The sequence below is a fragment of the Solenopsis invicta genome, chromosome 2 (genome assembly GCF_016802725.1).
Source record: "Solenopsis invicta isolate M01_SB chromosome 2, UNIL_Sinv_3.0, whole genome shotgun sequence".
Taxonomy (NCBI): Eukaryota; Metazoa; Arthropoda; class Insecta; order Hymenoptera; family Formicidae; genus Solenopsis; species Solenopsis invicta.
In genome coordinates this window covers 4,975,181-5,002,673 of record NC_052665.1, presented here as the reverse complement: position 1 = coordinate 5,002,673, position 27,493 = coordinate 4,975,181, and the positions used below count along the sequence as shown (strand labels likewise).

General features: G+C 37.9%; 2 protein-coding genes across 16 annotated transcripts in view; both read left to right on the top strand.

The window, feature by feature from the left end:
• LOC105199142 overlaps positions 1-27,493 on the top strand; it is a 168,539-nt gene that overhangs the window by 45,967 nt on the left and 95,079 nt on the right. For 11 of the 14 annotated variants that reach the window (XR_005574203.1, XM_039446226.1, XM_039446227.1 and 8 more), the window contains one exon: positions 25,737-25,922. Coding sequence is in view for 8 of the 14 variants with exons in the window: in XM_039446213.1 (XP_039302147.1) it covers positions 25,737-25,922 (186 nt within the window). In the remaining 6 variants the exon portion in view is untranslated. Of the gene's footprint in view, positions 1-16,869; positions 17,188-25,736; positions 25,923-27,493 lie in introns of those variants that run through there. The other 3 variants (XM_039446217.1, XM_039446215.1, XM_039446216.1) reach the window with 3 other exon arrangements.
• LOC105199041 (juvenile hormone acid O-methyltransferase) lies at positions 220-3,806 on the top strand. Of its 2 annotated transcripts, none has more exons than XM_026133132.2 (6): positions 220-851; positions 2,133-2,316; positions 2,393-2,564; positions 3,101-3,233; positions 3,312-3,453; positions 3,623-3,806. In XM_026133132.2, the coding sequence occupies exons 2-6, from the start codon at positions 2,133-2,135 to the stop codon at positions 3,802-3,804; spliced, it is 813 nt and encodes a 270-aa protein (XP_025988917.1). In that variant the 5' UTR covers positions 220-851; the 3' UTR covers positions 3,805-3,806. The 2 variants fall into 2 exon arrangements, with proteins under 2 accessions (XP_025988917.1, XP_011164250.1); XM_011165948.3 differs by having other exon boundaries at positions 221-851; positions 2,055-2,316.

The window sequence follows — 27,493 nt, the reverse complement described above, 5'->3', positions numbered from 1 at the left end:
GCGGTACTCTTTAATTCCTATACAAAACCTAAGTAGTTCTGTCTCTGTATTCTCATTGAAAATCTTCCTATTCTAACTCAAGTGTATTTAACGAGTTACTTAAAAATATATATTCTAAATTTAATCTAACCTAAATGTATTTTTTCAAAAAAAAGTATGAAATCTTTAAATTGTGCTAATTATAAAAAGAATATATTGCTCTTTGAAATAACTGCTGTATTACTTTTAACAAATAAAGTGCAGGTGACAGTGTTTATTTTTTTAATAAAATCCAAGTGGTAGTATCTTTAATTCCTTTCTAAATGAAATTCAAGAGATAGCAACTGTGTGTTTCCATTGAAATTCCTTTCTGTTCTAACCTAAGTGGATGTAATATTTAATTTAGAAAAGTTTCAATGGAATATATAACATTTAACCTCAAAGATTAAAGAGGAAACAGAAATAAGAAAGTTTTATTAAAATTAAAAAATTTTAAACTACAAAACTTTGCGCTGATAGATACGAAAAGAAAGAAAGCGATAAGTGGAACACTTGTAAAATATGCGTTATCAGAGATTAGGTTCCTTTCTGGCGTTGTAAAAGTAACTATTCAAAGTATTGCAAAAATGCTTACTTTGTGATAATAGTAATTACGCCAAGCCGCGATTTCGCGCAGTCGCTGGATATAAAAACACTCGCTCGACACCCAACCGGCGGAGAGTATATTGAGAAGCAATACTGTCAACATACGACGAAGCATCGAAGCATCAAACATCGCCATTAGCAATATACATACGAATATCACAATATTACTATAATCGACGCCGCAAACCTGCATCAAGAGCTATAACCAAGAAGAAATCGGAGCAATTGTAAGTAATCAAATATTTATATTTTGTGATTCAAACAGACTCCTTCCTTTCAAATCTCCTTTCGACTCCTCGGTTCTCGCTATCCAGGCGTCCTCGAGCTTAGGCTCGACTCGTGCACTAGCCGTACGCCAGCCGAGGATCAGACTCAGGCCTTTCCCTATAACGTACTCTAGCCGCACAATACTGTTCGATTCTCGTTTATTTTATATTTTTGTCATTAAATGTTGCTTTGTCATTAAATATCAAGTAAAAAAACTAAAATAGTAACGAGATACTATTCAGGCGACCGGTACGCATTCAGCAACTCTCCTCTACACTATAAAACTTCTTTTTGGAAAAAATCTCTGATATAAAGCAATATTACATAAATAGTAAATTGTACAATAATTATGCACAGTAATATATACATGCATCATGATTTTTTCTATGGAACTGAAATTTTGCACTATTGACAAATAAATGAGAAAAAAAATGAAATATCAGTAGATACATATTCGGCTGTTGCAGAAAAACTGTTACATTGTGCAACATGCATTATACAAGCCTTTTTTCAAAATAGATGATTATTTTTTCTTAGATTGTGTAGTTTCAAATATGTTGGCATTGAAAACAATGTTTATGTTAGTTAGTTTTTTGTAAAGAAATATAGAGTGTAAAAGACGTGGAAACAAGTGCGTAAACATATGTGTAAATGTGATAAGTTCTTTAATTCATCGATTAATCAATTGCATTATACGCAAATGTAACTTTGTTCTGTAAAAGTTGTACTAATGATGTAAATGTTCGATGATTAGCAGAAATTAATCTCATTGTCAGTTGGGCGCGAGTAATCCAAGTCAATAGTACTGGTTTATCTAACAAACGTTTTGCGTTTATTCTTTTACGAAGTTACTCTAATTTAATTGCTTATATAGCTAAGTTTGCTGGACATTATGAATCGGTTCTACAATAAATTACAGTCTGACACCAAGCGCGTAAAAACTCACAACAAATCAATTAAACGCACTAGGGTACATTAAACAATACGTTCAGTTTTTGCATATTGAGTTTGTGAACTAATTGGCATTTATAGAGAAATTAATTATAAGAGTTACAGGTATCTGAAACGTTTTTTTTTCTTCATCAAACATAATCAGTTAAACATAATTTACTAATGTCACCATTCTTATTAAATATTATTATTTATTTTATCCCAAATTATAGAGGTAAAATAATTATTTCAACGTTTGAATAGTTTTATACATAATAATAAAACATAATATATTAACGGCATTGTCAAAGATGAATCCAGCAAAGCACACTTCTCTTAACGAAGTGCAAAAAGACAATGTACGAAATATAATAAACTTGTTTGGTGAAGAGCTAAAAAATATATGTGGAAAATGTATGGATGTTGGTTGCGGCCCTGGAGACATAACAACAAGTATTCTTTTACCAAGTCTTGATCCAAAAGCTGTAATAATTGGTAAGAAGTAATAATTTTATCGAATGTCACAAGATGTAAATTATTTTTTAATTTAATGATCTTATAATTTACGCAGGTACAGATATTTCTACGGCCATGGTTAAATATGCGCAAAAAACATACGGTGATAACGAACGTCTCGAATTCGAAATATTGGATATTGAAATTGAAAGTTTACCTGAAAAATATCTTTCTAAGTTTGATCACATCTTTTCATTTCACACCTTGCACTGGTGCAATGACGCTAGGTGAAAAAAGTTCTTAAACAAGCGTAAATTAAATTGTTTTAAAATTACAATTTTATTGAATACAATTCAAATGTAATAATCATATTATGTTATACTAGTTGATATTTTATTAATGCCAACTAGTATAAAATATTTTATTATAATGTGGCAATTGCTTCGCCACGTACCTAACTGACAAAAACAAAAATTAACGAGCACAGGAAGAAAACAAAAAGATGTATTTAGAGTTGAGCATTTTAGATAAACATATACGTTTCATAGTAGAATTATATATACAGTAAATAGAAACTTAAGTAGGCATAGTTAATATTATTATTATCTGTATATATAATTCTGCTATGAAACGTATATGTTTATCTAAAATGCTTGACTCTAAATACATCTTTTTGTTTTCTTTCTGTGCTCGTTAATTTTTGCTTTTGTCAGTTGGGTATGTGGCGAAGCGATTGCCACAATAATTTGTATTTTAATTTTCTTATTGCTCGCGAAAATAATAAATGCATAAATTAATAATACTTTTCTTCTTTATACAATAGGAGAATATTTCAAAATATGTATTGCATGCTTCAACCTGGTGGAACTATCCTTGTATTTTTTGGAGTATCTCATGCTACGATAGACGTCATTAAGAAAATGACGCAGGATATTCGTTTTGCACCTTACCTGCAAGTCAATATTATTTAATATTGTGTCTTTTCGCGCCATCTTTTTAGATAAAAATGTTAATTATTGCTCTTACATTTATAGAGGAAATTTGGATTTCCATTTTCCGATTCAGCCAGACCCTGTGAAGAACTTACAGTCTTACTTGAAAGTATCGGGTTTAATATTAAACATTGTGAAATTCAGGCGCAAGATTTTTCCAACATAAATACAAACGCATTTTTATGTAAGTTATGTTTACCTGATACATAAAGTTTAAATTTCAGGTGTGACATTATTATATTTTGCATAAGTTTTCCATCTTATTTTATTTTATTTATAACTTTACAATATTTTATATTTTACATTGATTATTAACGTTAACATAGATATATTTACATTAACTATTTTTACAGCTTCTATATTTGCTATGTTTACCTTTTTGGATGCGATGCCACCTATTGAAAAGAAAGAATTCATGGATGACTTTGTACGTGAATATCATAACAAAGTTAATCATGGTAATGAACAACATAATAAAGCAGAAACAATAGATTTACATTATTATTTTATAGTTTATGCACAAAAAACTAAGTAATATATAATGTACTTATTTCATACCATATTATATTAATATAATACTATATTGTGTTATATTAAGTTACATGTTATATTATAATACAATACATTTGTAGTATATTATAAAATTTGTGGAGGTAATAAAATATTTTTTACTTGGAAAAATTATCAAATTTTGGAAAAAGATATTTGCCCTTTAAATCTCTTGACGTTTGTTTCATTAAATTTAAGAATTTATTATCGCAATCTGTGCGTGACGCTATAAACAACTTATGGTAATTGTACACGGAAAGAACAATTTTATTGTAATATCTAAAAATTTAACTAGATACAGATAAGAAAATAATTTTATATTGAACTATCAAAATAATTATGTAAGACATTCAAACATGATGATATTGATGATACTGCTACAAAAAATTGACATTCTTAATAACCAACCAAACGTCCAACATGAATATTTTTAGTGGTTTAACATAAATTATTTTCGGATTTGTATTCCAACAAAATTGTTCTTTCCGTGTAAGAAATACAAGAAAAGTGCAAGTCCTTTTTGGGATAAAGGACGTTTCTGCAATTCGGTGTAATCGAATTGATTACTTTGGCAATAAGAAAGAATTGATATCGAAATACGATTAAGAATTACTGTGATGCACTTATTTTAATAAATTCTTTAGATAAACCGTCATAGACTTGTCTTTGAAGCTTCACGTTGTAGCGAGCTGAGGTATTAAAAGCCAAAACTATTTGTTTTATCTATCAAGAACTGTAGAACTATTGAAAATAAACCCAGAACTGTCAATGTTTAGTGAGTTTCCACAAAATGATATGCCAGCTTCACACATACAAGGTATCCTTAATAAATCATTGGGAGACCTACTTTTGCGTTGAGATCTCTCGGGAATTTGAGTTCGGAGGTAATTATAATTGGCGCAGTTTTTCTTCATGAGGTAGGTATTGTCGAGGTTTCGTTTCTTCTCGGGAAATGATGCGACTCGTGAATGGCAAAACGCGCGCGCGCGCGCGTGCACGGTGACAAGATCACGACGGATGGAGGTGCGTTTTGGATTACAATGCATTTATTCGTGTACATGTAGAATTCCTATATGCTCGACGCGCGCGAGTGGAAGCTTCGATTTCCATGTCAGCGAACCGAAGACGCCCGCCGAAAATGCGAGAAATCTGTGCTGATCTCTTGATCGCGATATCGAATTATACGCCGACCGTGAGAAGCGAATCCTTCCTACGCGGGACGAAGACGAGGAAAGAAATCTACCCCCTGTCTGAGATGCGGTCAATAGCAGTCAATAGCTCTCTCTAGGATCTCCACGAGCGTGAGCGCGAATGGAATATGATGCGATCTGCTCTGTACACACGCCCGCGAGACTTCCTCCCTCCGGTATAGTCGTCATGTCCGAACGCAGCTGTGCAATTCGCATACGCATTCGCGTATCGTATGCGATGTAACGCGTGTGTTACTGATAGGGAGATAGAAAACGCGCATTTTACATCCTGAAAATAATCTCGCGAAAGTTGAGTAGTTCGCGATGTACTATTTTGCAGTCTAAGTGCACGGTATACGGAGAAGATGTTGATGCACCCGAAGACACGTGATGTCTTCGTTTTACGGCGTTCGTTTTATGACAGGGTGGCGTCTCTTAATAATCATACTGTTACGTGTATCTCGTGTTTGGAGTAAAAGATTTGAACATGATAAACTGTTCAAATATCAACAAGATAAATGGCTCTGAAGAGTAGACTTAGAGGAGAAAACTGTTTAAAGATGTTTAAAATAAACGAAGTTTATGAACAATGTCTTCATATAAGAAAGCAAATTTCACGAAGAATTATTTAAAATAGTGTTAAAAATACATGTTTAAAATCGAGCGCCACATTTTCTAAAAAAAGAAAAAATTAAATGAAAAAGTACGTACTTCTCTTTCCGGAGGAAAGAGAAAATTTGAAGTAGGCAGTTTGAAATATTTTTGTGTCGCACGGACGCCCAGGCAGATACAAATTGTCTTTCGCAGACAGTTTCACCGAATCGACGTGAAACTTCTTGCCACAATAGTCGTGCGCTTAGGTACGAGTTTACAACGCTAAGTTTCGTCGAGACGTGGTCTCGTTGCTTTCGCTACACGTTCAAAAATAACACGCTGGAGAGTGACAGATGTGTGAGATATTCTCTGGAAATCTGTAGACACTCTCGTTACTGCTTCATATTCGTCGGGAGGCAAAAGTAAAGAGCCATGGATTCTTATCTGGATAAAGGGCTCCATTGTGTAAGAATCTCTTTAATGTCGCAATGGAAAAATCAGTAGGCAACTGAAAAATAAAAGAGCTGGCTAGCTTTGAACTCGGGATCCCTCGTTCCAACTAGTTTTCTTCCTACTAGATCACGACTCCATTGTTTCCCTCATGTTTTCCGCTCGCATATCAACAATTTTTGAATATGCCTTTTTCTAAGAATCGTACAAAGGTAACATAAAATAAATGTGCAATATCGAACGGAAGTGTTGTAGATTACCATTTGTCCATCTTTCGCGAGTTTCTTTCTATCAGACTACATATGATTTTTTTCTCCTGCTGTTCCCATTTTCACTCTTTTCTAATTCAAATCCCACATTGCTTTGTTCAATGCTCTTTGGTTCTTCTTAATTATTTCCTCAGATCCCTTGTTCCAGCACTATGGAATGGCTATGTTGTAAGCATATCGCCTGATACGATTGTCGAAAAGGCCACTTCATAGTGCTGGAAAGCCGCAGTATATCAAATACAAATTTGTATTAAACAAACTTAATAATACAAGATCCACATGAATGTATGAACGTAAACTGCTAAACTGTTTGAGCATTAAAATCAGAAATAGAACACCAAATTAGCATCTAATTAGCACTTAATTTTGATAAATATCTTGTGTACATTTTCTATGGTGGAGATGCTAACTGGATAGAGGTAACGTAAACATTTATGTCAAGAAATTACTGTAAGATATTGTCTGAAAATCTGTAAGATACTCTCATTACTGCTTCATATTCATTGGCTGCTGATGTAGATTTTCTGTAAGATACTGCTATTAGGAAAGCTGGTAGGAATCCGGTATACGATGGAAAAATTGGGGCTTTGGTGGATTTGAACTCGAGATCCCTTGTTCCGGCTAGTACTCTCACTGTTAGTGGAAGACTCTATTGGTATTTTGATGTTTCCTTTTCGTATATCAACACTTTCACTTAAATTCTGAGTATCTTACAGATGTCAGTTAAGTACATATCTATTTTATTGTCGGCCGTCCAGTTCACAATTCAATTTCTCCCCGGGCGACTCCTTTATGACGCATTTTTTATGTCGTTCGATAATGGGATAAAAAAAATTCAACGGCATTAATTGATAGAGGAAAACAGTTTCCTCACTTAACGTCTGTCATTTGCATCGAAGCTTTTTCTTGTCTTACGATAAAACGCTCGCAAGCTGGCGGGCCGTTAAAAGCGTCGTAAAAGTTGGCGACGAGCTGCGAGGTCGCGCGGATTAAGAAGGGCCGATTCACGAGTTATGCCCGCTACTCGGTGTCAGTTTTTCGACGACCCTTTCATTGCGTCTCCTACATTTTTTTATGACGTCCCGAACATTAAGCATGAATATAAATTGAAACGCGCCGCTGTACACGCTACGCGCAGAGATAATCGTTATCCACGAGCATTATAAGTACTATTATGAATCTTGAATGCTACCGTAACGTTGAGGGAATTAATTTGATCCCTTAGCTTCCTTCAGTCTAGCAACGGACGGAGAGGCGGAGAGAGAGAGAGAGATATCTCCCCCGTGTTTAGATTATTAGCGCTCCAATTAGAATGTGGGATTATTTGTGTAAGCGCATCACGTCATCTGCAATATTAATAAGTACGACGCTCTGGGGCCATGAAATTATCATAAATCTCGATCTTGCGTCTTCAAAAGTTCTCAACCCGGACGTCACCGGCCGTATGTGTTCCACCTCATAATTGTTCCATATAAATATAATTATTCTCGAAACGTTACGTGCTCGTGTAGCAAAAGCGGATTTTCTACTCTTCACTCTTTGCCATAGCCTCCTCTTGCGCTGTCTGCCGTGTCTCCGTTCCATTCTACTTTTCTCTTCATCACTCGGACACCCCTTTATCACGGCATTAGTCGCGTAACGTACCGGGTGATGTACTCGAAAACTGTCGCCCCGGATCCGCGCCTATCGCATATCCCGTGTGCAAACGTTCACCTCGGCTGCCCACGCGAGTTACGTTGTGATAACTCGCTCGCTTTCGGATTTTACCAAGCTTTTAGGAAGCGTAAGGAAAAGGGTACTGTTGCGAAATCACAAAATAAAATTATCTTTGTTTTTTTCTCATTGGGTCAATGAGATTGGGTCAATACATTTGATTTATCTTTTTTTTTATTTTTATATAATTGGTTATTTTTTAATCGATACTTTTTTAAACAGGTTTTCTCTGAATCTCAATTGTTGCTTGAAAAAAGTTTTTTTTTGTAACGTTCTTTTTGTTTAACTAATCAACTTTCAAATAAAGAGTATAAAGGTGATAACTACAAAGGTGAGAGCTACAAGGTGATAAATCAAATCAAAATTTAAATTAAATTATTATTCATCTTCAATTATTAATCATTCTAGTCAAACCACCGGAGAACTCAGTTTTTTTGAACTCAGCTTCTTTTTTTTTAGATATTTAGACATATTCAAATATTTTATATTTCCAAATGTGTAAGAAGCAATCTACGTACATTTTTTTACATATAAATAAGAAGGTAATAGATATTTTAGTCACTTTCAAGTGCACCTTCTCCTGGAAATCGAACGAGAAAATGTACGTCGAAGTGCCTGGGTTTCGGGAAAAATTGCGCCACGATATTTTTCTCGCGTTATGTTCCAATGCGATTTGTTCACGGTTTCCGATCCTGACTGGCTGGATGCGTGTCTTGTCCGTGCTTGACATGCAGCTTGCCTGTATCGACGTTCGACTGCAGGCCGCCACAGAAATCGTAGGTATATATTCGCGGATCGATCGGTAATCGCTTCAAAAAATAAAAAAAAAATCAAAAACTGAAGCTCGGCCAGCCGGATACGTCCATGAATGCAGACCGCGAATTTGCGACAGCGCAGCGCCCGCCGGTGATGGACATCTCCCGATGCGAGACGCTATGCACATTTATTACGTTCCCACCTGCGTCACTTGTACAAGTAACGTAATGCGTGGATTCGCGGATAACAAAACTGGAATGTTATATGCAGACAGAGTTTCCTCTTTCTAGAATCCATCCTCGGAATCACACGCTAGTTATGAGACAACACCGTGACAAACTTCGAAGAATTTTATTATATTTTTAATAAAATTGAATAAACTTTGTTATACAGCAAATTTATATTATAAAATAGTTTGATTAAATTATATTGAATTTTTAGTAAAATTACAATAAAATTCTTAGAAGTCCATAGTGTTTCACGATTACCATAATTTGAGGGTGAATTTTGGAAATTGGGAAAATTCTCTTCGTGCAGATAGCCGATCGAAAGGAGATCGTATTTGTATTACCACGTCCTAAATTTAGAACATGAATTCCTCCTAAATATGAATCAAGATGATTGCAATAAAATATCCCTGACCACCGCATCGAGAGTTGACATTAGGCCGTCGCGACGCACAAAAACGTTCGAAACATGTATTTTTCCCAGAATTCATTGCTCATTCACTGTTGCGATTCCCTTTATTTATTCCGCCGGATGAAATATTTTTCTATTTCCGCGTTCGCGTCGCGTATTTCGGTTTGTGCACAGATCGCTACTTCGGCTACAACGGCGCCATAAATTATTGATGAACAATATCTCGAGATCCGTTCCTTCCGCATCCTCGTGCGACCCCCGCGCGAGCGATTCCGCCGTCAGATCGCGGGAATAAATCCTTCCTTTTTTCGCGAGCCGTTCGCGATACGCGCGCACGTAGGGAAAAGTTACGTTCGCCGACCTCGCGCGTTCGGAGAAATTCTGAGAACGAAGTAGTTCTCTCCGACCGGGAGAACTTTTCCGTGCGGTTCTTCTGTGTGCCTGCATCGCGGGAGACTCCCAGGACGCGACGATCCGGCCTTCCGGCGCTTCTAACCGCCCTCCTTCTTTTCTTCCCCTCCCGGAATTCGGAGGGAAATTGTGAATCTCGTTTGCCCTTCATCCTGCGCTTCGTCGCGCTTGGTAAGCTTCCCGAATTTCCGCAAATAAATACCGGTATCGGACCGACTCGGGAAATTGAAATAAAAAAAAAAAAAAATAATTCAAAAGAAGAACTTTGCGAAGGGATTCGGATACAGCGTGAAAGTACGGGGGAAACTTAGGGTCTTTGCTTTTAGTTTGTTTGAAGCTTTCTTCTTTGAGACGATATGTCTGTAATTCGCAGTTTATCGGGTTTATACTCGTATTTGATCTTTGTACGTTGATACATAAATACGTATAAAAATATCAAATAGAGATATATTTTAAATCGAGCCCATAAAGGGTGTGCGAGATGTAGGATCAGAGAATTTGTAAACGGAGGAAAACGCGGGAGAACTCTGACACGCTTCCTCGTAGAGAGACTTGTTTACTTGGGCAAAACGAGAGACCGTACAATTTAACGTTTAACGAATCAAACAACGTTTAAACTGTATTTAGAAATGAAGTAAGCGTTCAGTAATAAAGTACTGAGATTTGAGCGAGTTGCACGCTCGTGCGCCCGTTCTCACGTACCCAAAGTAATCCGGGCAGAATTCGGTGTGCTAAGCTGAAGAAAACGAGGAGGAGGAGGAGGAGGATCTTTCCTCTCCCACGTCGGCGAGATAAGAACGAGTATTACAATGTTGTTAGGCCAACAAGGTGGATGAGAGAGAACTTTGTAAGACTCTTCTTTTATCAGCGTGCTCCGTTCGGGTTTTCTTTTTCAGTTTATCTTCCACGATTTCACATTTCTGCATCTAAAAGTTTTCTGTCCTCTTCTCGAACCGTTCCTCCTTTCCGTGTCGTCCGAAAGTTTGTCGTTTAATTAACAGAGAGTCTCGCTTAATAACAGATAAAACAATACAACAAATATTTACGGATCCGCACGGGAGACTTCAATTCCATATTGCACTATTCGTAAATTTCAACGAATGTCACAAATTATTTTTTCTCAGCCGCTATTGCAGCAGCCTCCGTTCCACGTTGGAAGCGCACACAATGCGCGCAACATTCCAAATTTTCTTTGTAAAATATACGTCAGGATTATACAGCTAACCCGTGTGACGAAATAAAAGTGGACGGAGAGAAAAGCACTGTAGCATTCGCCACAGTTGTACTTATTGTTAGCAAAAAAAGTAACCTTTGACCTTTTTAACTGCGCCATGAAAATTTATGACCGCAATGCTATACCATTAAACAATGCACAGGTAGCGTGTACAATCGCGCCGTAGAAACGTTTATTAAACATCAGCTTAACTGATGGCCATCAAGCGAACTCCGGTTGAAAACCGTAACGAAGCGAATACTTACCGCTTGAAATTCACAATAATGCCGCGAAGTCGCTTGAATGGGGCGCCTGGCTCGAAGTTGACTTTTATTGTCGGGGGGCGATTAGAACTTTGTCGCATTCGCGACATTTATCGTGGACACCGTGACGGCGTGCCATCGTGGCGACGTTAATTCGACCGGCAACGCTAAATTTGCTCATTGTACTCTCTCGCCGTGGCGAGCGCCGCGTGCGAGTGTTTGTTTTCGGGAAATCTCGTTAACCGCTTCGTAAACTCGATGACATCACCTTTGTGTCTCGAGCCCCTTGGAAGCCGCCCCGCGGAACGTCGTCGATTTAATGATACCGCGAAGCTGAATCTCATTTCCCGGGAGATTGACGTACCTAGTCCGCACAATGCGGGCGACTTTGCCGCCGTGACCCGGAAAACCAACGACGCCATATCGTTCGACAGTTATTCCATCGCAATTATTCAATATATCATTTATCGCGCGCACCCGCGCGAATTCACTCCTACGCGAATTTTGCGAGCGCGCTCGAAAGTTGCACGCGCATTGCAGCGCGCACGTATGAGTGAACTTTGATATTCTCTTGTAGTTTCACTTGCTATCTGACTAACGGATGAGGTAAGACCGCGGCGCCGCGCCGCATCGTTGCTTTGCATCGAAATAGAGAGGCTTCTGAACCACCCGGGGAAATAATTAACAAAACAATGGCCGTCTTATTATATTACAAGATACTAAAGTCGCTCGCTAGACGTTTCCTCCGCCGGACGTTTAATGAATCCAGATCCTTCTCCCCCTTCCCCGGGGTGGAAACCTCTTTCGAGGACTTGTCCCCGCTTTGTTCCTCGGACTTTGATAAGAAGCGCCTCGGGGGCTAATGTCTCTTAAAACTTCTCCCGTCGACGGTAACTCGGCAAAGTGAAATTTTATATCGCGGTCACCTTTGGAAGCGGCGAAAGAAGCACGGATCCACTTGAAGATTCGATTTCGCTTTCCGAATCAAAACTCGTGCATCCCTCGAAATTGGAGGATTTTCGAGGCAACGATCCTGCTAGAGAGCGAAACACGCCGGAAGTTTGTTGCGCCTCGCATACCTCGAGTGTTCCCGGTAGTTGGTGCGCCCTTCTGACCATTCTCACAGCGCGGCTGCCGCGTCGTCACATGGTCCAGAAGTTTCTTCTCGTTGATCTCCAACGGTGCTCATTGAAATTCTGAGCAAACCTCTCGCACACACACACACACGCGCGCGCGCGCGCCACGCGAATAGCCTGCTCTCCCGCTCTCCTCCCGAGACATCGAGTTTCAATATTTCCTCAAGAAGTTATTCGAATGTCGGGCTACCGATCACTCTCCCGACTATTCGCGGCAATAAAACTGGCCAACGTTTAACGAGGCATGACGGTGCAATACGAGAAAGAAATAACGCATCTCCTTGCATTTTCTCCAATTTCTTACACAGAAAAAAAATAATAATATCAAATCAACAATCGTTATTTTATATATAAGCAAGAATATAAATCTTCTTCAAAAAATTTATAATCTTAAACAGACACGATTCGCTTACATGAAGAGAAAAATTTTCTTGATGTAAGCAAATTATGTCTGTTAAAGATTACAAATTCTTTCAAGAAGATTTTATATTCTTGCTTATATATGAAACAAAGATTGTCGATTTGATATTAAATTTTTTTATGTGTAAGAAATACGCGCGAAAAATATAAATATTATAAATGCAAAAGAGGAAAAGACACAGTAGCTTTTTCTATTACATTTCGTAACTTACTTTTCCACTTGTCATTTAATCGTTTTAATGAAAAATAACAGATTTCGTCGATTGATTTAAACGACTATTCGAAACGCATTAAGGTACTGGGACGATAAACATTTCTATATTAAAAGAAAAGTACATTCGATCGTACTAGAGGGTGAATTTGAACATTTTTTTTATTACGTTAATTTCTTGAGTTAAGACCTGGCCTTTTGTGGGACTAATTCACGTAGATTGCCATTTCCGAGCAACTTGCGGCATGTCGAGCAGGGAACGTTCGTAATTTCATTTCGGTGAGCGAGCGGACGTCGGAGTTCGCAATTGATGACCTGGATGGCGTTTGTCCCGTGATGCGGGAACAAAAGCCGGATTAATGACAGATAGATGATAGCCGACGCCATCTCGAATGTAACAAAATCGAAAGCTGCGCAATGAGATGAAAACGATAAGGACCATTTAACATTCGTGTATTTCGTGTTCGACGATATTTAACAATAAGCAAACGAGACACTTTATTCACCGCTCCTACAAAATGCTCGTTCAATGTAAACACGTCGCCCCTCTCGTCGACCTTCTCGATGACAATAGAGAAAGAAAACTGTCTACCTGCCTACGAGTTACCTGTTCCGTTGAATTTTTCTTCTGACAAGTGCGCCGTTTCTGTGTCTCTCTTTCTTCACGAAATGCCTTTCGAATTTTTGCCATTCACTTACCGTCTGAAAAATAACAATTCGTGACGTTGATTAATTAATTTTAATACATTATTAGTTGTAAACCGGATACGAAGAAATATTTTATCAGATAATATTCGGTCTCGCGCGGTCTTTGAATTGAACGGGAGAACGCGGCGGCGGAATTAATTCCAGATGAAGGAAGATTATATATAGCTTAAAGGGGTGCCCGCTGGGACATTAATGAGTCGGTTGAATTATTTTTGCCTGTCTTGCGTCGCTCGCCGAGATTTCTCTTTGACGAGATACGGATCGCGCGTTAAGTCATGACGAATTCTCTGTGGATTGCGCGGCGCGCGCTGTACGTCCCAGACGTGTTATTTCGCCGTGGGACATTTCGCGTTCGCCGTGACCGAAGAATTTTCGGGGACACTCCGACGGTTAATAGTTTCAGCCGGCAGTTGTCTTCTTCGAGGAAACCGAGAAGCTCGGGAAGACACGAGGGACTTGAAACTAAAAGGCACGGGACGTGACGGGAAAGTTCAATCCGGGGGATTCCGGAGGAATTGCATGCACCAGGAATTGCACGCGGCAAGCGGAGCAGCGCGGTGTGCTTAAGTGTAACGAACGTTTACGTCAAAATCCATATGAAATAACGTCGCGCCACGCGCCGTTTTCCGCAACCCTAGAATCTTGTTACTCTCGTTCCGCCGTGCCCTTCCCCAGCGTAAACCCGGAAATACCGCGAAATGAAGTTTCTTCCCTGGATACCCCGTAGCTCCGCGCGCAATATTTCGGACGTCTCTCTTAATCTCGCGCCCTCTGCAATTTGCTTCTTATACCTGCCCGATGCGAATGACGAGATTGTTTCGCGTTCTCTAACGCAGTATCTGCAAGCGTTTTATTCTGGGATTCCATGCACTCTTTATTTCTTCGAGATTGATGGCTCGAATAATTTTAAAAGCAAATACATCGTAATAATTAAAATGAAGGTTGCAATTGTCGCTAATGATTATTTAGCTCGGGATAATTCAAACGATTGCTTTAAAATAGGAATTCGAAGTCGAAGCGACACTGTATCGCAGCTTATCGTCTCACCTACGACGATTAAAAGGTTAAGTTCCCTTTTGTGGTTTTAATCGGGTAAGATTAATCACGTAAATGTACTAGCTCTGTGTACGTACACGCGGATAAAAAGAAAACGTAATGCAGCTCCGAGCGTTTCCGTGCGAGCTGCGCCGGTTGTCATCGGAGACGGATTGTGGGGAGGGACAATGAAAGAAAGGACGGTAACCCGCAGGCTAGCGGAACGATACGTTTACGAGACTCCCTAAACACTGTGCTTTTGAGAGACGGCGGAATGAATGATGCACACACTTGCGAGACGCAACGACACGGTGAGTTTCTGAGACGACGAAAGGTTGCACTTATGGCTGATGGCGGCGAGACGTTTCTGCCGGAGACAGTGATGTATTTAGGTTTAAATTCGTTACATCTAGATCCCAGAATCGTCCGCGTTACAGGGAGCAGGAAAGAACATCTTCTTAATTAAAATTTGAAAAAGGATATGAGATAAAAAGAGAGAGAGGGAGAGAGAGAGATCCGGAAAGAGTACTTATGGATTAATTATTTCAGCATTAAAAGGAATGGGAACGAGAGAAATCCCGATTATAATTTGAATGCATGTATACTTTACATAAGGGTGTCGGAACATATAAATCCGCTACTGGCAAGAAACGGTAAAAGGACGTTTGAGAGAGACGGGACAAAGATACGCCTGCAGGAGACGGCGAAGCAACGCGTTTGTGTGAGACAGCGGAAGAATGCGTTTACCAGCGACAGGGGCGGATTTTACAATTTCCTTCTTTACCTGTGCAATAATTTTAATAAGATGCTATCTTTTCTGAAAATTAAAAAAAAAAGGTGTACAAAAGTTTCACGAGAGAAAACTGTAAACGGTAACGTATGACGCTCTAAAAGATTTACTCGTTAGTCGTTAAAAATTTAACAATTTTTTTCCCTCAGCGTAGAAATTAGTGTACGAATTAAAATTTCATCGGTCAGGCGAATTTTTAATGCATACACTAATTTTTACGCTGGGGAAAAAAGTTGTTAAATTTTTTTTACTAAATTTCAACTTAATGAATTGACCCTGGCTGACGTGATATTTTTCGCAATAATTTCTTTACAGCTGTTTCAAGGGGGAAAGGGGTTAATATTTAATAATACGTGATATTACTTAATCTTGTTCAATTTAGAATTGTGTTATGACTGAAAATTAATTCGGCGCGCAGTTCATTGAACTTGACGAAAGTATATAAAATCACACAAACAATACAAGCACGAAGACCTAGCTGCGACCGTAGAAGGCATTCTTGTTCAATTTGTATTGATACAGCAACGGTGAAAATATCTCTCTCTACTATTTTGAAAAATTTAGTTTAGTTAATAACTTTTTTTTTCTCGGTGTACCGATCTCTCAGATTTCGACCATATAAATTTTAAATGGTTCAATATTACGGTAATTAAATTGATATCGAATTTAATTACTATGTTCCGAGAAAAGGGAAGAGATAATTTACCTGTCAATAACGACAGGACTTCGATAAAAGCGCTACTTACTCGACGCAATTTCAAAAATTTATTTTTTTAGGATTTATTTCTCTATATAATATAGCATATTAAATATAATAATTATATAATATAGTAATATTATAATTATTTTTTATTAGTTCTCTTAGCAACCATTAATTTAGTTGCGATAACTATAATGTAGTTTACTTAACTATATATTATAATTCTGTGAACGAAGCTATAGTTGCCACCACTATTTTTTCTCTCTTGTCAGTGTACTAATTTCAACGAATAATTGTCTAGTTTATCTCGATATAGTTTATCTCGTTCACGCATTGGGGCTTACGTAACGTATATTTATTATTTCAAATCTTGTAAGATGGCACCTGGAACAGGTATAGCCCAGCGAGGGTTACACGCGCCCGTAAGAGCTAGGGACACGACGCGCGACGACGCGACGTCGTCGTCGCTTGTCGGCGGCGGATGAAAGACGGGACGACGGGAAAGGGTCGAGGCGCGACGGGAAGTGGGGGCAGAGCGGCTGCGGAGCGTGGCTGCTCATCAGTTCGCCCGGAAACGCGGCGCTGGAAGGATGCGTGTTGCTTCTTGCGAGCGTTCCGTACACGTGGCCGCGAGCGTCGTTCCTTCTTTTCCTGCGCCGACGCCTTCCGGTAGAATCGCGTGCATGTGTGTAAGTGTGGTGTGTGCGTGCGTGTGTGCACGTATGTGTGTGTGTGTGTGTGTGTGTGTGCGTGCATGCGAGAGCAGCCAAGTGTAATGCGGTCTAACTTCTAGCGTGCTCCAGCGACCACCGTGATAGCCGACGCTGGCGAGCGAAGTAATGGTCAGCTTCAAGAGCAACAACGTATCCAGGTATTTCGCTCGGCATTTCGTACTCGTACGGATTCGCTGCGGCGACCGCGACCACCGCGGGGGGGAAACCTTTTAGTGTACGAGGGGATTAAACAGTTTGGAGTAAACGGCATGTTTTATCGATCGAAAAACGAAGTTACGTGAGTGAGCCGCGTTGAAAAAAAAAAAAAAGAAAAAAGAAATCACGGCAGGCAATCGTTTTTAACATTGGAATTTGAATTACTGCGCAATTTTAATTTTCACGTTGGATAAACCGGTGCGACAGAGGGTAACTCCTCGTAATATCGGGATTTTCATTATTACGCGATTTCAATTTCGGCATTAAGAAAAAAACCAAAGCGATGACTCTCAACGTTAGAACGCCGCTTATCCGTGTAAATTATTTTTATCCGATTAGCCGGCTTTGTAACGCGAATATATCGAGGCAGGTGCTCCGCGCTTTGTTTCCCGGAGTGAAAAAATGATGCGGCGCAACCAATCAATCCCGTTCCGCTGAATTAAATAAAACTTAATTTCATCGGCGGCTTCGGTTCGCCATCGAGTATGCCTGTGAAATGTAAACGACGTCGGACGAACTCGTTTGCATGGGGCGATTATTGCGTCGGAAACAATTCCGCGCGCAAGATTATTCGCTGCAGCGATAATCGGTTTACGCGCTGCATATTTAACGCACGCTCGCGCGCACGGCGGCGCCGCGTGAAAAGTTCGCTCTGATGCGTTTCCGTGACGCGGGCGTGATGCGTCCTGCGGAAAGAATTTCTCATTTCGAACTGTATTCGCGACGTGGAACACCCGAAGACGCGCGCGTGAACCTGGCGGGCCATTCTTCCGCGACAATAGCGCGAGTTCCACCACCCACGGTGTACGGGCTATCCCGATTAGAGTGTCGGACGTTAATAGTGAACGTGGGTATCGAGATTGCGGCACGTCGATACGGCCACGGCTAATCTGTATTAACATGAATGAAAGGAAAACAGAAGGACGCGCGTAGATTAACTTTCGGTTGCGATTTAATTATCTATAGAGACCGCTTTCACGACTTACGTCCGTAAGATTCGAGTTATCCGAAAATGAAAACGCACTGGGGGAACTCAATTAAAAATACACGGGAGACAGAGAGAGAGAGAGGAGAAACGCGTAGGGTCTATTCGAGACCACCGTTGCGAGGACGGCGCATTGGAGCGGCGCCATTAAGGTCAAGTATAGAATGTCTCCCTGTCTAAAGTTGGAATGCTACGTTTTCGAAGCGGGGTTTCTAACCTAACAGCGAGCACATGATGCTCGCTGCATGCGAGCGAAATGACTCGTGATGCTGCAACGAATTGCATCCCTCGATACTCGTCTCTAAAAATCGTCGTTTACCCCCCACAATGCACTCTCTCTTAAACTTACTCCAAATTGCATTTCGTCGTACCTTAACAGATATTGGACCCGCAGGTAGATTTTTTATACATCCTTATTTTCCTTTGTAAAATAATTATAAGAAAAGGTCATAGATGAGCTTTTTAAGGATGTCGCATATATTTTAATCAACGATGTTTAAATTGGGAACGTTTCGATTTAACTCAGTCTTCATCAGCCTAATTACACAAATACGCTATCAATATTGACAAGATAAATATAAATTTATCGCAACGGTTAGACACATGTATGGCGCGTCAACATGTAATATATACTAAAATTAAAGCGATAAAATTTAAGAGGAAAATTCATAAAATTAAAAAACGTTTATTGTCTAAAAAAAAAATTTTTTTTTATCCGGCCCATTAAGACACATTAATTCTCCGCAGGCTCGTTAACTGCGATAGATAAACTTTATCTAAATGTCGTAAGTGTAATCGGCATTGTGGGCGAAACACGTTCGCGCGGGGATCGGAAGGGGGAAACTATTTGTATGACATCGTTTCGATTGGAAAGGCGTTCAACATCGGGGAGACCTGTTAGGGCCACCTCCTGGCCGGCGTGAGGACGGTAATTTCCAGTCAGGCAGCATCTGCCGTGGAAGCCAATGCCCGCATCGATGTCGATACCTCGCCGTCAGCTTCCGATTATCATACTTTTCCCTTGCTACCTCGCCTTGGTTTTTTCCGTTGCATGGTCATTTCTCGATGCAAAAGTTGTGCGTTAGAATGGCGGTTACGACTTGCTGGCGATCACTTAATACGAACCGAGTATGGTCTTATCGTCAATGATAGCGAGGAAAGAGTAAAGTAAATTTCCTCAAGATTGAATCTCCCTTTTCTCTCTCTTTCTGTCTATCTTTGTTTCTCTTAAGATATTATTGCTATTGCTATCACGAGATAAAACCAAGAATGAATCCCTCCGACAACGCATCTTAAATCTTAGTTTATTACGCCTTGTTTCTTTTTTTCACAATGGCAGCTGTAATCTAAAAGGATAGAGACTTATTTAAGAAAAGCGATTCTCAACCTCTTCTATGTCAAAATTTGAATTGCTGAAAAACGAAGTGGTATAAAATGTATTTTGCGCTTTTAAACGCGTCATAGCTTAACTTTAATTATTTTGTGTGTGTATAAAATATTATTTTATATTATATGTTGCACATAACATATTCTATTTTATATAGAACAATGAGATAGAATTATTTTATTAAAAATTAACATATTACATATTAAAAATACGAGTTTTTGAACTTTAATTATTTCGTGTGTGTATAAAATATTTTTTTATATTATATGTTGCACATAACATGTTCTGTTTTATATAGAATAATTAGATGAAATTATTTTATTCAAAATTAACATATTACATATTAAAAATACGAGTAGTAATAAAAAATTAGTAAAATGTCAATTAATCAATCGAGAAGTAGTAATAATTTAATGAAAAAAATGTTTTTGTTGGAAAGTCGCAGATTTTCAAAGTTATCGAAACGTGGCAGGTATCATTGTCGGATTTTTTTTATTCACGAACGTCTTTCGATCTTCCAAAGCTTTGCGAGCTCCTGAATCGCTGCGACTTAAAGAATTTTACTGATGTGAAAGAAATCGATTCTGAGAAGATCATGTGTCGATCATGCGAATGGTTTTACAAAAGACGGGATCACCGCAATATCGGAAGTAAACAATTTAACGTTTTTTTTTTATGTTTTCGCAATATTTTCGAACTCGAATAAATCCTCCTTCTCGCGACTCTCTGACGTCAATATTTTTAATAAAAAAAAGAATAACAATCAACTATATAATTCTAGAGCAATCTCGTTAAGAGCACAATTCATCCTTTGCAGTTTAATATATTTATAAAGATGCACACAATGTAACAATTTGGCAAAAAAATATTGCAAGAAATATTGATTTCAGGTTTCATTAAACCACAGTATATTACGTTAAATGTAATTAAACGTAACGTGCACGTGAAAGTCTTCACGCATTTGCGCAGAATACAACCCTCTGAACGCGGAACTTAACGTCTCACGATCAACTCGCGTTTATAACTGCACGATTGTAAAAAAAAAAAAGAGAGAAAGAGAAACAAAGTTTGACGTTCCGCAGTCTCTCTCTGTCTCTTTTTTTCTCGTCTCTTGATTTGCGTCTTACATTGCGCGCGCTCTGCACACATTCCCTCTTTTTTTTTTTACGGAATATTTGCAGAGAACGTGAGTCGTAATTTTTCGGCCGTAAAATGTAAAGTTCGAGACGCACGCTCTGCGGCCTGGAATAAAGCGTGTCTTTGCCGCCACTTTGAAACATTCATACGCGCAGAAATACTTCACAATCTTCCCTCCTGTCTCGACCCGCGGCTCTGCTCTCGTTTGCCCTTCTTTTTTCGCCCGGCTCGCATAACTTATCGTACGAGCGCGCTGCATCGGGCGAATTGCGCGGATACACAAGGACGACGCTCCTCACGTTTTTCCGTGACTTCTCGTTAAACATTCGTCCGCCGAACCCTTTCAGGAACCCTCGCACGACGCGACGGTTCTCGAATTACGCGAACACAGGGTGGATTTCGCGGCGGATTTAGGACTTGCATTTTTAAGCCCTCCGTGTCGATCCAAGCTCTTGTTCTTCGCCCGGCAGTTCGGATTTAACGAATTCTTGCTTCAACCTTAATCTCTTGCGAAAATTTCGTGTGCCCGAGAATCCAACCGGGACTAGGTCCAAGATTATCGATATCAGCCTGTCTAAGCTATAGTAAACAGGAGGAAATGCAAATTTTATGCATAAATAAAATGAGGATTTGTTGGTGCGCTCTTAGGAAAATCTGAATAATGATAAGCTGGATAATACGAATCAAATATTTGTGTGGTGACGCAGCGTCGTTAGATGTTACAAACGTTTCAATTTTTTTTTCTTAATTTGTCCCTTTTTTTTCATTTGTTCTCTTTTAATCCTTTTGTTTTAATTCCTCTTTTAAACAAAGTGCTAAAACCGATATTTTTCAACTTCGTTGAAGAGAAATCGAATAAACGCTGAAACGTTCCGCCATTCACACAACGGTACTTTACTTTAATTGGAGAGGATCTGAGTAAAGATTGAAATACTCCGCTGTTTACAACACAGTGGTACTGTATCATTACGCAGATACTTCGTTTATACTAGCTCGTATTGATCCGCTTATTTTTATTTAAGTTTCATAAATTATAGAATAAAGTCCTAGCTGAAGTTCTTAAACACGATTGCTTCAAAAAATCTAAATTGCAAGTGTATGTCATAAATTTGTATAAATCATTTAAATAGATATCAATGTCTGGGTAACTTTACGAGTTTCGATATAATTGGCGGATGTATTAATTTAATTGTCGTCGAAAGTGCACATTCACTTAAGGGGCCTTTCCCTTTCTTTTCCCACGCGAAAACAAGACTACTTTTTAAAGTAAAAACTATGCGACGTGGCGACGGATGAATTTAAATTTTGTACGTTTATTTTATGTATCTTCGACAACGTGCAAAACAATAGTTGTGTATAAAATAATCACATCTGAAACATTAAATGCGTTTTTCCCAAAATTGTTTTTTCTGCATGCATTTAAAAAATTGATTAACTTCTACTTTGGCATTTGTTTTTAGTACATGTCTATCTAAAAAGAATGAATCTTCAAAGTACCCGAATTTAAAAAAAAACTTTGACAATTTTTGAAAATACGCAATGTTAACTTAAACCGACGCTATTTTGTCAATTTACAATTTTTGCGTAAAATTCAAAGTTCATTTTTTACTCATTTACCTTTGATAAATAAAATGATGAATTTTAACAACTTGAATTTTTTATTGCGGATTATCCGAATCACACTATCACGTTTTTTCAGAAGTGCTTTGTTCATTATTTTGTATTTTTTTAACTCATTAATATTTTTTAAATAATTTTTATTTTACTCATTGTTGAAGATGCATAGAACAAGCGTACACAATTTGAAATCGATCCGTCGCATAGTTTTTAATTAAAAAATTCGTAAAAATAGTCTTGTTTTTGCATGTGAAAAAAAGGGAATGGCGTTTTAATTCTAAAGCAGACGCAAAAAGCATATTTTTGCGATCGCATCAAATTCCGTTGTTCAAACAATTTAAAACGAGAAGGTTACACACCTCCCGCGTACCGTTGAATTAGTCATACATGTTTATTCTTGTTTCACCTAATTACTCAGCGATTCACTGTTACACGCATGTAGATACACGCATGATAACGGCGTCGACGCGACGTTTAATTACTCTCTTTCGCGAAACGCACGTCAGTCTTCATCTTGTCCCAAGCATCGCTATTCTTAGAACTTTATGCTCCCGGCTTCATTACCGGCGTGTTAGAACATACACTTTGGTCGATGGTATGCGATCAAAGTTCCGCCTCATAGAATCATTATCGTCTATTAAAAACTCATCGAACTCATCAGCGAAGTTTCGCCTTTCGGTTTTACGAGAAAATTTTTAATCGCCCCGTTAGACGAATGACGCTCTAACCGAGGTTGTTGGAGCGTTTCGCGTGAAAACCATTGCGTCCATTATACATCACCGGACATAAGGTTTTTCATGGCCGTTTTTATTGGCCGACTAAATGATAGCGGCACGACAGAGAGCGAGAACTAATCTTTCCTTCCGTTTTCTGTCGTGGCAGATAAGAACTCCGACATTTGTCAAGAAAACCTCACTCGCTCCTTTTGACATTTTCGGTTTCACGTTGGGGATTTCAGGTGCTACTACGATAAACTTTATTGATCTGTTAGCAATGTTACATAATTAATTACGCTTATTCCAGTCTGATAAAATTAAAATCTTTTTTGCAGCTTGTTTTTTGTTCTTATCGAAAATTCAGATTGAATGATGCAAATCGAATGATCGAAATAGCGATGTGGAAGAATCCACACTGTTTACTACGTCCACTTGTATCTACGATCAATAATCAATATTTCTATTACATACTACATTTGCATAATGCGTTTGCAAGAGATATTTACACCTTTTCCAGTCAAGGAGCAAATTAACTAATCGTTAATTAGTAGACTAACGTTTTCGCTCGTAAACATCAAAATGTATGGACAAATATGGAAATGTCTCAAACAAATAGCGAAGGAAAGAGACGCTCGCCTATATTGTGCATACAACCCCTACCACAGAATTTCTGAATAAAGGGGGCCCAGGTGCGATGGTGCTTCGTAACCGGATGTAACGACCGTCCCACTGCATGTAATTACTGGCAGGTGGGAAAACAAATCGAAACCCAAAAATTCTACATTGAAAAAAAGAGTTTGCATACATTTTCTATTTATATATGAAAACATTTTCAGATTGAATAGTCACTTAATATACATAAAAAAAAAAAACAAATACAATATATAAAAGAAACATAAATACAATGAAGAATGTTAATTTACATTCACGATCCAAAAAACAAATTGTTTCACTGTATTAAAAGACAAAATTTAATAATTTTGATAAAGCGAATTTTATGAAAAGATTGCTCAGTCGCATAAATGTCGCAATTTTAGAAAGGACAACAAATTTTTGTTTGCGCTTTTTCATGATGTTAATCTCATCGATATTTTTTAAATCAAATTTTACGATTTTTTTGTTATTATGTAATACGATTCCCTTAGTCGTCATTCTTCATATAAAAATATTCAGTTAAGCTTATAAAAAAATCAATAGGTTAACAAATATTTTATATTTTATTTTGATATATTTTTACGTAAATATCCATTTGATGATAATTGTAATCTAATATTTTGTACATACAAAATAAAAGATTAATATAAACGAAACACGTGTAATCGCGTGTGAAATTACAGTTTTGTATTTTTTCACGTTAATCAATTTATTTTTTCTTATTATTTTAGAAAAAAGTAAAACCTTTGAAAAATAAGTATTTTATGAATTATTTTACATTTTATTCTGGCATATATTCCGATATAAAATATAAAATAAATATAAGATCTCATAAACTTTACATAATCTTATCCTAATATTTTTGTAAGTGGAATTATTAAAGAAGGGCGTTATTATTACATACATTTATAACATAATAAATGTATGATTTTATTTCTCATTTTTTAAAATACCGATATCATTAAAAAAATATAGAAAAATTCGTTGCATTATATTTAAAAAAGTTAAAATGTTCTTGTGAAACGTTTGAATAATTGTCTAAAATAATTGTTTTCATAAAATGTATTTTTTCAGAATTAAATTAGGTGTAACTTTTAAGGTAGAACATGTATCGAATACTTCTTTTTTTTATAAATTCGTATTTTTTTCCTCTCATTACTAACGAAAAATGTTTCTTATCTTTAGAACTCAGCTAGCTGATATTGCTCGGTAACTGATAAGTATTGAAATATACAGAAAGATCCGTGACGCTATCGCTAAAATAAACATTAACGGTGCTGCGAAAAGGATTTAAAATACGTATTTGATCCGATAATGCTTTATCGATTGGATAAGAATTAGAACTCTTTAAATTGATTACTAGAAGAACATGTGTAGCAAATCCAATGTTGCGGTCCGACAAAAAAGATAACGAGCAACGGTGGTTGTAAATATTATTTATTTAAATATTAAGTAATTCAAGAAGTGAGATTTTAAATGTTTTACTATTACATGAAATTTGTAGGATCGCGAGATTTAAGAGAATTTTTATCCCGCGCGCATACTGTTGTAAATAATTTATTACAAAAAGAGGACAAACCGAATGTTTGTGTCTATTTTTTGCACAATGAGGTAATCCATATCGTTTTTTAATATAAATAAATTTAAACGAAATGGGATATTTTCTGCACCGAAAATCGCAAACGTCACAATTTTATCTACCACGTTTTGATATTTCAAAAGAAAGTTATTCTAATTTATGCAAAGAATTCTGAAACGATTTACATAAATGAATAATGCGACCCTTTATTAATTATATCTGCACGAAACTGCACGCCACTTTGGCGGCTCTTATCTTGTGCTGGAAATTACCGACTGTAGACGCTTTTCTGCACGATCGACCATTGGTACGACCTCATCTGTACCCGGTACATACCCGGTGGGAAAAGAATAACCGCGCGAGAGTACCATTATCGATTCCCTTGACCAACGTCTTTTTCTCGTTGATGTTTCCAGCGAGCAGTCAACGCCACATCGCCATCTGCCTGGGGCTCTGCGAGGTTCTCTGAGCCATTCTCATAACCATCATCACAACCATCCCCACAGACATGAACTACCACCGGCGACGTACCTCACACCCCCACCGCCACCACCAGCGTCGAGTTACATCACGGTGCAGCGCGGCTGCGCTCTACATTCGAGGTGAGTCACACCCGGTATATACTACACGACGGGCACTCTGTTTGCATCGTCCTCGGGACCAGTCCGGACTGATGAGTTTGGCACTAATTCGCTGCGAGTGTCAATAGACAGTTTATTTCAATTTCACGAGATTTCTCTTCGTGAAAATTTAGTACAAATTTTGATGGAGAACTGGAAAATTGCAAGAGAAGACTACCCTTTTCTTCAGAGTTTATTCAGATTCCTTTTACGAACTTTACACATAAAAGCTGCAAAAGGAGTCCGAATGTCCCAAAAAGGGATTAAAATATTATACGTAAATAATCAAAGGAAATATTTATATATAAATAAATATATGTATACTTTTTTTATACGTATAATATTCTCTATGCTTCTATTTTCCAGTGCGATCCGTATTATATGTTTAACAAATAGTTTTCAATATTATTTTTCTAACCATTAATTTTGCTAATGGATGTCTCGTGATTCCCACCACGTTGTAATAAAATCTACGCAAAAAGTGGGGAAAATTAGATGCTAAAACGGAATATGCTAAGGACAGCATACCTCTTTCAGTATAATGGCTGTATGTATACTTCTCTCGACAAAAAGAAAGAGAGAGAGCTATAAGAATAAGACTCGTACCTTCCGCGAAATACTTGCTATTCAAAGCAGTATGCGCAGCCTGACATGAAAATACGAACGGATCGCGCCGCTTAGCTTGTTGCGGATTCTACGATAGCACGATGGGGCCTTTTATTCGGTAATGCATCGCGGATGATCGATCACGTCGCGTGTTCAGCAACAATTCATTTCAAGTTGAAGGTTCTTGATAGCATTAGACTTTAATTACGACTTCGATCACGTCGCTCTATTATTATTTCGCCCTATTGTCGATTACTCGTTCTCTTTGCATTGTCGAACGTCTATTCAATATAGATATCTACAGTGGAGTACCTCGTTATTTTCGACGTAAGGAATCAATCATTTCCGTAAAAAAAAAAAAGATTTTTTTTAGAACTCTGTATCGCGTTTGATAATTTACGGAAAAGGTTTACATAATTTAAAAAGAAATCGCTAATATAATTATATTGAAATAGTTTTCCTACTATTTAAAAAAAAGAAAAGGCAATAATTGATGATCTTTATTAAATCGGCAGTAACTATTCCGAAAAAAATTTTTTATTTTCAAATAAATTATATTTTTGAACATTATTTCCTTGATTAAAAAAATATTTCCCAAGTTTAAAAAAAAATTGTTTTAACCAATATTTATTTAAATCAAAGAGGAAATGATTTGATCGGAAGAAACTTTTTCTCTCGGCGCGTATATCTGCGTCAGCTTCTGGATGTCTAACGAATTGATTTAAAAGGCAGTTAGATAAAACGACGAGTGGTATCGGAGATATTTAAATATAGGCGAGACGCGCATCTAAATCTGGAGGCTGTATCGTCGGTGATCAAAAGCAACGTAATTCCGATCTCTGTATTCACCGTGAGCAATCCCCGTGTCCTTTAAACGCGCCCGGCTTTTGAAAAATACACATCGCTCGGCGAACGAAAAATCGGACCCGCGGATCACGTTTTTCCCG